Raw genomic sequence first — 12389 nt, forward strand, 5'->3', positions numbered from 1 at the left:
GTGAAGTAAGAAATGAACTAGAACACAACGGAGTCACACTTAAAATTCAAACAAAGACATTCAAAGGTCATGCCTTTTAGCAAGCGGAATTAGATGAACATGGGCAAATAACTGAAAACATAAGGTTTTCACCATGGCACAACCCTACACTGCAATCATTCCCAGTAATTTAACTGCCTTTGCACTTGGCAATAATGTTCTACAAGTGAATCTGCTGATGACTAGCAAAATTACAAAATGAACCCAAGGCCAACTAATCAAGACTCACAACAAAGAAACTAGGAGTGGAGGTCAAGGCAGGGGGTCACAGCTGGCCAGATATACCATTTGCCTACTTTTCATTTAAGAATTGCTACAATGAATAAAATAAATTTCTCCTCCGAGTTAATAGAAAAGAACAGATACTACCTATCACCATTCCACAACCATGAAATTTCCTGAATGTATGATTAAAAGAAAAAAAAGTCTTTAAAAACAATATTAAGCATTCCTGTTTTCACAACAGAAGCCATATTTCTGAATTTAAAACATCATTCAGCATTTGCTTAACAATCACATTTTAAAAAAAGAATCACATTTAGATGATATAGCTTTTGACATATAAAAGTTCTATGGGAAAAACCAAGACCTCTTTAATTTTGCTTTAACATCAAACTAAAGAGAGCAATTAAAAAATTCAGTAAGAGCATGACTTAGCCTCAAGAAGTACTTCCAAAATTCAACCACCTAGCTTCTCTTCAGAAGAAACTATACACCATCATAAATCTTTTCTAACTTAACTTTTGGAGAAGAAAATGGAAAATCAAACCCATAGGACAGCAGTTGAGTAAAATATTTCCTTCTCAGTGTCCGGCAAAGAAGTGCTTTTCCCTCTTGCAAGCTGTTCTATTTTAACAGATGATTCAACTGGTCCTGTAGGTCAGAAGACTGCTCGACACTAGAAATCAGAACAGAGAAAAAGTTTATCTGGAATGAGCAATAAAGACCTCTCTTTGTACAATTTGTACTTTAATGCATAAACACTGCTGAAGCTAAATCCAAATTTGTATTGGTCCACTACTGTTCCAGAAGTTTAAACTATGGGGGAAAAAAAGGTCTGTAAAGCCAATTAGTGTAACCAGTATTGTAAGGGACCAAGACTGCTTAATGACCTCAGCACACTTACTTAACGAATGTTACCAAATAGAAGGTTTTCTATTCCTTAAGTTTGGCATCTACACATTATAATTTGCAGAAAGCCTTTACCAGCAGTGAATTAACTTACTGCCTGCCTTTGAAACAGACAATTGACCCTTGTACAATATGGAGGTTAAAGGCACTGACGCCCACACAGTCAAAATCTGTGTATACCCGCCCCCCCCAAAACTAGACTACTGGCCTACTATTGGCCAGAAGCCTTACTAATAACAGAAACAGTCAGTTCACACAAATTTTATAAGGTTATATGTATTATATACTACACTCTTGTAATAAAGAAAGCTAGAGGAAAAAGATGTTATTAAGAAAGTCATGGGGGAGGGGCGCCTGGGTGGCTCAGTGGGTTAAGCCACTGCCTTCGGCTCGGGTCGTGATCTCAGGGTCCTGGGATCGAGCCCCGCATCGGGCTCTCTGCTCAGCAGGGAGCCTGCTTCCTCCTCTCTCTCTGCCTGCCTCTCTGCCTGCTTTGTGATCTCTTTCTGTCAAATAAATAAATAAAAAATCTTTAAAAAAAAAAAAAAAAAGAAAGTCATGGGCGGGGGGGCACCTGGGTGGCTCAGTGGGTTAAAGCCTCTGCCTTCGGCTCAGGTCGTGATCCCAGGGTCCTGGGATCGAGCCCCGCATCGGGCTCTCTGCTCTGTGGGGAATCCGCTTCCCTCTCTCTCTGCCTGCCTCTCTGCCTACTTGTGATCTCTCTGTCAAATAAAATAAGTAAAATCTTTAAAAAGAAAAAAAAAAAAGTCATGGGGGGGTGCCTGTGGGGGCTCAATCATTAAGCAACGGCCTTCTGCTCGGGTCATGATCCCAGCTTCCTGGGATCTATGCCCGCATCTGGCTCCCTGCTCGGCAGGAGGCCTGCTGTCCCTCTCCCACTCCTCCTGCTTGTGTTCCTATTGCCGCTGTCTCTCACTCTCTCTATCAAATAAATAAATTAAATCTTTAAAAAAAAAAAAAAGAAAAGAAAATCGTAAGGAAGAGAAAATACATTTGCAATACTATACCGTATATATATTTTTAAAAATCTGTGTATAAGTGGAACTGTGTAGTTCAAAGTTGTATTGTTCAAGGGTCAACTGGACTGTTTTCTCTATATCCCAAATGAGCTACCCCAGAGTGTGCGTCAATTTAAGGGCATACGTCAGCTAGACTTTCACATTGATCCTGGGCCCAGAAGTTGAATTCCCTATAGCCTGCTTCCCTTGGTCCCTCCACTCCCCTACCTTTTGGGGCTACTTACTTCTTCTGAATAGCTTCTTGCCTGAATCAGAAAGGGAAAGAGGAAAAGAAAGATTAAAAAAATCTCAGAAAATCAGTGCAACTTATGGCTAGATATTTGTAGGCAGAACAAATTTCTGGCTCATGTCACATTCTGTAATTCTGTCCCTTCTGGCTTAAGACTGTGCTCTTGAAGCCCTGTTCACTCTCTGAGTGCAGCGTTGCTAAGAAGATGCATTCTAAGCCCAAAGAGCTAATGACACTCTACCAGACTGAGGGAGGAGGTACCACAAACTATACACACGGCTCACATTTGGCCCGAGTATGTGGAATCTAATGGGTCACATACCTGACATGCACACACCCCAAGAATCTGTTTAAAGATCAAGAGTTAAATTCTCAATCGTACATTTCCAATAGGTACATAAGTCATACCAACTATATAAAATATAAAGCAAAATGAAATAGGATGAAAAGCTCATTACTATTTTATGCAAAATTATAACAGAGAAAGGGCTGTCTGTATTTTGGAACCTCCTGGATCATTTCTACATAGCTAGGGCTGGGTTAAATGGGGGGGACTAGACCATACCGGTCAGTTACACTCAATTCCTCAGTGAAAGCGCAGACTCCCCAGGAGAGACCTTGGGCATGGGTTGTCAACAAATTCTGATTAAGTGTCTATTGGGTGCCGAGCACTGTGCGAGCATGGTCCTAGCACGGGCCCTGCCCTCCTGGGGTTCAAAGTCTCTCCCTCTGAGGAGCCCCCAAATGACCACAAAGAGGCTTGCAAAAGGCAGTCCCTGCTCTTGATCTCACCCATACTCCAGCTTCTTCTGCAGTCGCCGCCATCTTTTCCAGAAAGAGCTCATTCCTGACTAACCCCACCTTTACTCCCCTCTCCTGCCTTCTCAGGAAAGTGTTCGGAAGTCCAAAGGCAAGAGAGGGCAGCGTGCAGAATGTGACCACACAGCACCTCGGAAGGCATACTCACTGGTATTGAAGGTGTGTTGTTATTATCGCCATTTTCCTTAAACTCTGCATTAAAACAAAACAAAATAAAACAAAAACAAAGAGAACATTCCACTTCCCTGTAACCACACCAGTTATGTAAATAAAACCCAAATCACAGAAGAAATTGTTTCTTACATCTTCCGAGTGCAAGATGGCATCTTCCTGCAGGACCATGTTTCGAGCTGCCTGACCGAGCAGCTGAAAGACAAAAATAAAGGGGTCATAATCAAAATCTGCAAACTTCCTATAACCTTCTCTCCACAGCTGTTAAACCATCACCCTCTCTCCTCCCCACCCCACCCCTGCCCTGTACAACTGCAAATGCTCCAAAAGTAACAGAGGATAATCTATTTGTTTAGGTTGAAAATCCACATTCAGTGTCACTCTGGCAGTGCTGGCAGGGGCTCAGCGTCAGCTCCAAAGGCTACTGTTTTAGAAACCAAGGGCTTGGTGTCTGTGGAATTAGGAGGCAAGAGGAGATTGACAAGAGGTTTCTGGTCTGTGCTCACACCCTGCTCCTGGCAGACAGACGTGAAGTCCCACCATGGAAGAGGAAGTTACTGTGTGTCCCACCCACTGTCCCCGTTCCCTTGGGTCAGAGAGATTCAGATGAAAAGGGGACCGATGACCACAGATTCACCAGGAATAGCAGCCCTCCTACGGCCCCCAGATAAACTCCCCTGTGGCACCTGTTATTTCTTTCTTTTCGTTTTTAAGTTTAAAAATTAATAAACCTTTGCGTGCTTCTAACGTTGAAATGGTAAAATAAGACCTTCCATCTCTGTCCCTTCCCTTACCCCCTTCTCTCTCCCCTCTGCATAAATATTTTTTGGGGGGTGCCTGGTTGGCTCAGGTGGGAGAGCAGGTGACTCTTGATCTCAGGGTTGTGAGTTCAAGCCCTATGTTGGGCATGGAGCCTACTTAATTTTAAAAATAAATAAGTAAATAAATTTATCTCTCCATGTTGTCTTTTTAAAAGTGGCCATACGTCTATCATCGGACTATCCCCTTCTGTAAAATGTCCTACTACCTGCACTCTTCCACATGCTGCTATTTTCACTTGACAAGAGATGCTGAAATCGATCAGCAGTGATTTATGCTGACTCTGTGCACTGTTCTCTTATGACTGCAGAGCACTGGCTGTATAGAGGTCCCTGTAAGACTGCTCAGCCAGTCATCTGCTGTAGACTTTGGGGCTATTTGCAGCCTTTGCTATTATAAGTAGTGCTACAAAAAATACTTTATATATCTTTGTGTCTTTTTGCTAACGTATCCTTGGGATAGACTCATGGAATTATGACTATGATTGCTGGATGAGAGAGTTTTACTGGGGTTATACCATTTCACATTCCCATCCACAATGTATCAGAGTGCCTGTTCCCCCCTTGTGGCCAATTTTTTTTTTTAAGATTTTATTTATTTATTTGACATAGAGAGATCACAAGTAGGCAGAGGCAGGCAGAGTGGGAGAAGGAAGCAGGATCTCCGCAAAGCAGAGTGCCCAATGTGGGACTCAATCCCAGGACCCTGAGATCATGACCTGAACCGAAGGCAGAGACTTAATGCACTGAGCCACCCAGGCGCCCTTTGTGGCCACTTTTAAGTGACAAACTCCAAAGTCCTACAGGAGGGAGATGGTGACTGACAAACTGATGGCAGAAGGAAAATGTTCTAACAGAATCTTCCTCATTCATTCAGTCAGTCAACAAATATTTATTCAGTGCTCACGGTACACCAGGAAGAGACATAGCCCTTATCCTCACAGGGCTCACAATGTGGTGTGACAAAGAGGACACAGGTGCTCCAGTACCTTGTGGTAAATGCTAATGGGGAAGTATCAGCCAACCAGGCAACATGGGGAGTCAGGTGTCTGACCTGTTACAGGGGCAGGTGTTCAGGTAGGGCCTCCGAAAAGAAGTGACGTCTAAGTGGAGACCTAAAGGTTGGGCATGATTGGATTTACTGTTTTAGAAGCGTGGCACGCAGACTAGACTGAAGCGGGGACTGAAGACAGAGAAACTGGCTGGGAGAACACTGCCATAGTCTAGGCAAGCAATGAAAGTGGCCTGAGCCACCAGAATGGCTGTTAAAAAGGGGGGTGGGGGTGGCTGATCATTTTGAAGATAGACTCAAGGAGACTCATGATTCCTGGAATGCAGGAGCTGTTGCAATGCTGGGCCAAGGCCCTTGCTTTGATGACACATGTATTCATTGGCAATCTGCATCATTTTCTTGCATAAACCAACCACACACAGCACGTATCATCTAAGATGTCTGGGCTGGGTTTCCTTAAAGTGGAACAACAGCTTGAGTATTTCCCCCTAAGCTTTTACTATTGCTTTGCTCATAAGTAACTCAATAGCCATCTTTGCTCCTCATCTTCAACAAGTCCTGTACTAAGGTGTTACTGGTTAGCTTCTCATCTTCAAAAAGATTTTCCAACGTGGTTTTCATAGCAATACCAACCCTTTTTGTTTTCATTCTAGTTCAACGTTTTCCATATTATTGCATTAAATAATGTAGTTAAAATAGCAAGCACAAACATAGGCTTAAGATAACACAATGGACCCTAAAAGAAAAAAGAAAAAAAAAAAACCCACATCCAACAGACCCTTTACTCAGCACACAACTCGACGGGAAGAACAGAGAAGCAGGCATGCATAGCAGGAGCATGGGGTCACACACATTCATTGTGCTGTGGGCACAAGGTTGACATGCTCTTCCCCACTTGGTGCTCCAGCCATACTGGCCTCCTTGCACACCTTGCACATATTCCCATCTCAAGGCCTTTGCATTTGCCATTTCTTCTACTTGGAGCACTCTGGCTCCAGACGTCCATGTGGCCAGCTCCCTTACTTCATTCAAGTGTCTGCCCCAATGTCCCCTCCTTACAGGGCCCTTCCCTGACCACCCTATTTAAGGAAAACCCTTTTATCACACTCTACTCCCAGCCTAGTTTTTCCTCCATGGGATTTACTACCCCCTGATTTTCTGTTTCATTTGTCTGTCTCTTCACTAAAATGTAAACTTCCTAAGTATAGGGATCTTGTTTTGTGTACCACCCTCTCCTTTATACCTAAAATAGTTCATAGCAGGGGTACCTGGGTGGCTCAGTGGGTTAAAGCCTCTGCCTTCGGCTCAGGTCATGATCTCAGGGTCCTGGGATTGAGCCCCGAATTGGGCTCTCTGCTCAGCGGGGAGCCTGCTTCCTCCTCTCTCTCTCTCTGCTTGCCTCTCTGCCTATTTGTGATCTCTGTCTGTCAAATAAATAAACAAAATAAATAAAAAAAATCAGGGGCACCTGGTGGCTCGGTGGGTTAAAATCTCTCCCTTCGGCTCAGGTCATGATCTCAGGGTCCTGGGATCAAGCCCCACATCAGGCTCTCTGCTCAGCAGGGAGCCTGCTTCCCTCTCTCTCTGCCTGCCTCTCTGCCTACTTGTGATCTCTGTCAAATAAATAAATAAATAAATAAATCTTTGAAAAAAAAAATAGTTCATAGCACAGAGCAGACAATAAATGTTTGTTAAATGAATGCCGTAGAAAGAGAGCTTTACATATGGAAATTGCCAGCTAATCGAACAAAATAGCCACGTTGAAAAGAGAAGCAATGTTCTACAGGCAAAGAAGGATTCAAACTAAAAATCAGGCTCCGTGTCCACAATGAGACCAAGAGCTCCCTTTCCCTCAGACCAACCCCAGGGAGGTGTCCTGTGGCTTTGGGTCAATTTGGGTCACACCAATAACAAATCAAAAAGCTGGAGAAGAGGAAGCCTGAGTGTCTCAGTCAGTTAAGCGTCTGCTTTCGGCTCAGGTCATGATTCCAGGGTCCTGGGATCGAGCCCCAGATTGAGTTCCCTGCTCAGTCGGGGAGCCTGCTTCTCCCTCTCCCTCTGCCCTTGTTTCTCTCTCTCCCTCTCTCTCAAATAAAAGTTAAACATAGAATTACCATATGAATATGACCCAGCAATTGCAACTGCAATTCAGCAATTACCAAAATAACTGGAAGCAGGGTCTCAAATAGGTATTTATATACAAATGTTGACTGTAGCATATTCACAAAGCCAAAAGGTGGAAACAACACAAATGTCCATCACCAAACGAAGGGATAAACAAAATGTGGTACGTACAACGGAATATCATCCAGTCTTAAAAAGGAACGAAATACAGTACTGCTATATGCTACCAAAAAAAAAAAAAAAAAGACAAAAAAAGAAAATCAGTAAGACATGCCAAATAATCTAAAGTCTAGTAAAGGAAATGACAAAAATACAAAACTACAGAAAAAGGCAATACGGTATGTGATAAGTATCACGTAAGAGATCCAATAAAAAAACAAAAGTCAGAGAACTGAGAGATGATATGTCAACCCTCCCAGAAAGCTGGAATGATTTCAGTTTAACTCAATCCACACCATTTACCGGACACCCAGTGTAAATCTACTACAGAAGAATCTCATGGGAACAATACACAAGAAGGAACAGAAAGCAGCAAGTCACATTACGGCAGTCAATGGTGACACCATGGCTTTTGGGCCACTAAACCAGCTAGTATCACATGAGAGGTGGTGCCCAAGAGTATGAGCCTAGAACCAGTCTGCCTAGGTTTGAATCCTAGTTCTACCCCTTCCTAGCTACGTTGTAACCTTGGACAAATTAAATTCCTCTTTGTATCCTCTATGTAAGAAATGTACCTCCTCTACTAGTGAGTGCAAAGATTTAACAAATTAAGCTACGTAAAACACAGCAGTGTCCTGCACATAGTAGTTGTTCAATAAAAACAAGTTTATTATGGTGAGAATTGGCCAGCTCCCTTACTTCATTCAAGTGTCTGCCCCAATGTCCCCTCCTTACAGGGCCCTTCCTGTATTGAATGGATGTTCAATACACACTGGTCATTAACTACGAGCACTGTTTTTTTAAAATTTATTTATTTATACCTTGTTTCTCTTCCAAAAAGACTGAAGCCAATTTATACCATATTATATGCATGTGTGTGCATACACACACACACACATTTAAAAAAAATAGAAACAGGGGCACCTGGGTGGCTCAGTGGGTTAAAGCCTCTGCCTTCGGCTTGGATCATGATCCCAGGGTCCTGGGATCGAGCCCTGCATGGGGTTCTCTGCTCAGCGGGAAGCCTGCTTCCTCCTCTCTCTCTCTGCCTGCCTCTCTGCCTACTTGTGATCTCTGTTAAATAAATAAATAAAATCCTTAAAAAAAAAATAGAAAATAAGAAATAGAAACAGAATCTACAAGTCATTAAAAGGAGATGTGTCTACCACTAAAACTGATGTAAGAACTTCTGTGCAACCAAGGCAAAAAATGAAACACTTGGATTTGCATAATTCCTTTTTTTTTTTTTTTAAGATTTTATTTGTCAGAGAGAGTGCATGCATAGGCAGGGTGTAGGAGCAGGCAGAGGGAGAAGCAGGATCCCCACTGAGCAAGGAGCCGGACAAGAGACTCCATCCCAGGACCCCAGGATCATGACCTGAGTGGAAGTCAGATGCTTAACTGACTGAGCCACCCAGGGTCCCTCATTTGCATAATTCCTATTTTGTAAAAGGCAACATAACAATTCCTCAAAAAGAGAGAAACTTCCCTCAGATGCTGAATCCTAAAATGAATATATAATGTGTGACCTCACACAAAACATACTTGGGATCACTAAATCAGTGACTTCAACAATAGTGTTATGGTAAATGCAAACACCTTCTTCATATGGTTATTTCCTGTAGTCACTACTAATACAAGCTAAGAACATAACATGAAAGGTGACTCTGTAAAGACAATTCTACTGGATCCTACACTAATATAAATAAAGCTGCTGTGACTATTCATATACAAGTCCAAAAGCTTGTGGCCATATTATGCTTGTTACCGCAATTATATAACTTAATGAAACAATATAGAGACTGCTGAAATAGAAGAGTTAAAAGAGAGAGAGTTGCTATTATTATGAAAATTAAGTTGAAAATAAGCAATACTTGTTGAAGATGAGCAACTAAGTCACACTGCCACTGAGTTAATTATGAGCAAGAGAACGATAAAGGTCTACAGAAGAAATTCACAAAGATCTAAAAAGAAGGTACTCAGACTGTTTCACAGGTGTATTCAAGATGTTATTCCACTTTAAAGAAACCAAAACAGGAACACTTAGATAATATGTTCTGTGTGTGGTCAGCTTATGTAACAAAATGAGAGGCATGTTATCATTCCTCTTGGGTAAAAACCCTAGGGGTGGAATGGCTCAGTCATCAGAACCACTTTGTTTGTCCGTTCTCTTGTCACCAGATATTTGGGTTGTTTCCAGTTTGATGCTATCACGGATAATGGTACAAGTCTTTATGTGGACACATAGTTTCATTTCTCATGGGTGAATATCTAAGAGTAGAATAAATACTTTTGGGGGGGGGGGGAGACACAGTGTACATATATAAAACTTTTGGTGTGAAAAGCCATCATATAACTCCATTCATGGAACCAGCTAAAGGATGAAGGTGAACTCGGGGCAAAGGAGAAAGCTCATCTAAGAAACAGAAAACCAAGATATGGCCAGAAAGACAAATTAGAAAAGAACAAATCCACAGACGATGCACAAAAGCGTGAAAGGACTCTGGGATGAGGGCAAAACCATGTGGAATTTGGGGGCCAGAAAAGGAGAAATCTTCACTAGAGACAACCCCATGAAACAAATTAGGAACTGGCTAGGACTACTATCTTACCCGCTGTACTGCGGCAATCTCTGCTTTAAAGCACATATTCGGGGGCGCCTGACTGGCTAGGTAGGTTGAGCATCTGCCTTTGGCTCAGGTCATGATCCCCGGGTCTTGGAATCCAGCCCCGAGTCAGGCTCCTTGCTCAACCGGGAGCCTGCTTCTCCCTCTCCTGCTCCCTCTACTTGTGCGCTCTTTCTCTCTCTCTCTTTGTCAAATAAATAAATAAAATCTAAAAAAGAAAAAAAGAAAAGAAAAGAAACCACCATCCCGTTCCTTTCCCTCCCTCCATCTCTAATCCCCCAAACTACACATCCCAGAATGCAACACGCGCCCCTCGCGAACGAGCGCTCCTCTCAGGGAGCAGTCACAGCCTACAATTCCCAGGAGGTAATGCGATCCCCTTCCCACAGCTATGCAAGACTCTGGGCCGGGGATCTCGGGCCATAAAGTCCACTCCCAGCTCACCTCGGAGCTCCGGGAGCCTTTCAGCACCTGCTTGGTGAGCGCGATCACGTCCGTACCACAGGTGTTCACCTTCTCGGTGAGGAGCCCCTTCACAGACTGACCGAATCGCGCTTGCGAATCTGATGTCCCAGTCGCCATCACCTCGACTAGTGAACGGCTCAGTTAGGGCAACGGCGAGTCGCTGGGGCCAAAAGGCGTCAAGACGGAAGGAAGCGAGTCGGTGTGTCTCCACCGTGAGGTGAGAAGGGAAAGGAAGGGACGCATGCGCTCAGCGGAGATTGACTTTAGCTAACTTCAAATTCGTTTAAAATACTCAGTTGATATACCGAGGAAGATAAAGCCCAGGCAGATGTCTCTGGTGAAAACAGAGGACAATTTCAGTATATCTATGGGTTAGAATCAGAAGGCCTGGATTATAGTCCCCAGTTCTGCTATTTAGTTGTGTGACTGCAAATTACTCAAGCTTTGCGTCTTGCGTTCATCAGTAAGAAGTAATAATATTCAAGTCTCCAAAGAATTACGAGAATGAATTAAGGCCATTCAGTTCAATTTTAATAAAATTTCATTTAGTAAATATCAAACTGTGCTAGGCTGAGGGTAGAGAAAGAAAAGATACAGACCTTGTCTCTGAGGAGCTCCTGGGCCGTGCGACGAGCCATGTAAACAGCTAATAAATGGAGGAAATGCTCAACATCTTTAGTAATTTTTTATGATAAATGATCGGGTTTTTTCTATTAAAAGCAAACTTGGATCATCACCTTGGAAGTGAATTAATACCTGCGGTGTTTCATGTAGCTCTATTTCTTTTTTAGCTAATGCACAAGAGATGAGAATGGTGTTATATTGTAAATTTTGTTCAAATAACCTGTACTTAGTATCAACATTACTTTCTAAGTGTCTAGATTCATGTCTCTGTTGCTTCTTTCATTTAATTCGTGTTCTTAATTTTATTGAGGTATAGTTTATGTACAATAACTATCTTCTTTTATAGTGTACATTTTGATTAGTGGGACAGATGTACACACCTGTGAACTACCACAATAAAGATACAGAATATTTTTATCACCCCCATAAGTTTCCAAGTGTCTATTTGCAGTCCATGTTGTAAGCAACAACCAATCTGCTTCCTAACACTATAAACTAATTTGCGTTTCTAGAATATTATATAATTGGAATGATACAGGAAATAATACAGGAAATATCCTTTTTGTCTAGCTTCTTTCAGCATAATGATTTTGAGAATTATCTGCATTGTAGTGTGTATCACTTGTCTGTTCCTTTTTATTGCTGAGAAATATTCTGTCATTTGACTATCTCATTTTGTTCATCCATTCACCTGTGGCTGGACATTTGGGTTGTTTCTACTTTGGGGTTATTATAAATAAAGCTGCAATGGCATTCATATATAAGTCCTTTTCTGGGTTGTTTTCATTTATCTTGGATAATATCTACGAGTGGAATGGCTGGGTCATATAAGTGTTTAATGTTTCAAGAAACTGCCAGAGGTGCCTGGGTTGCTCATTGGTTAGGCCTACAAACTCTTGGTTTCAGCTCAGGTCATGACCGCAGAATTGTAATCACAGCGTCTTGGGATCAAGCCCTGTGTCAGGCTTCTTGCTTAGTGGGTTGTGTGCTGAAGATCCTCACCCTTTCCCTCTGCCCCTCCTCCTTCTCCCTCTCTCTCTTTAAAATTTTGTGTTCCTGGTAACAGTGTGGGGGACTCCAGTTGCTCCACCCCCACAAATTTAGGAAAAGACTACTATGTAGCCATGGTAA

The 12389-nt window shown here is 42.5% G+C and overlaps 1 protein-coding gene across 1 annotated transcript; it reads right to left on the reverse strand.

The window, feature by feature from the left end:
• Positions 1 to 480: 480 nt before the first annotated feature.
• BORCS7 (BLOC-1 related complex subunit 7) lies at positions 481 to 10839 on the reverse strand. Its single transcript, XM_032881213.1, has 5 exons — positions 10614 to 10839; positions 3562 to 3624; positions 3407 to 3450; positions 2435 to 2455; positions 481 to 937 (listed from the first exon to the last, which is right to left on the reverse strand). The coding sequence occupies exons 1-5, from the start codon at positions 10749 to 10751 to the stop codon at positions 886 to 888; spliced, it is 318 nt and encodes a 105-aa protein (XP_032737104.1). The 5' UTR covers positions 10752 to 10839; the 3' UTR covers positions 481 to 885.
• Positions 10840 to 12389: the final 1550 nt, after the last annotated feature.

The sequence above is a fragment of the Lontra canadensis genome, unplaced genomic scaffold, assembly GCF_010015895.1.
Source record: "Lontra canadensis isolate GAN:19392208 unplaced genomic scaffold, GSC_riverotter_1.0 scaffold3, whole genome shotgun sequence".
Classification (NCBI taxonomy): domain Eukaryota; kingdom Metazoa; phylum Chordata; class Mammalia; order Carnivora; family Mustelidae; genus Lontra; species Lontra canadensis.

Coding starts and splice junctions, on each gene's coding strand:
- BORCS7 (XM_032881213.1), bottom strand. CDS start 10,751: ATGGCGACTGGGACATCAGATTCGCAAGCGCGATTCGGTCAGTCTGTG. Junction 3,451..3,561: donor CCATCTTGCACTCGGAAGAT/GTAAGAAACAAT, acceptor GTTTTAATGCAG/AGTTTAAGGAAAATGGCGAT. Junction 938..2,434: donor CAAGAAGCTATTCAGAAGAA/GTAAGTAGCCCC, acceptor TCTGATTTCTAG/TGTCGAGCAGTCTTCTGACC.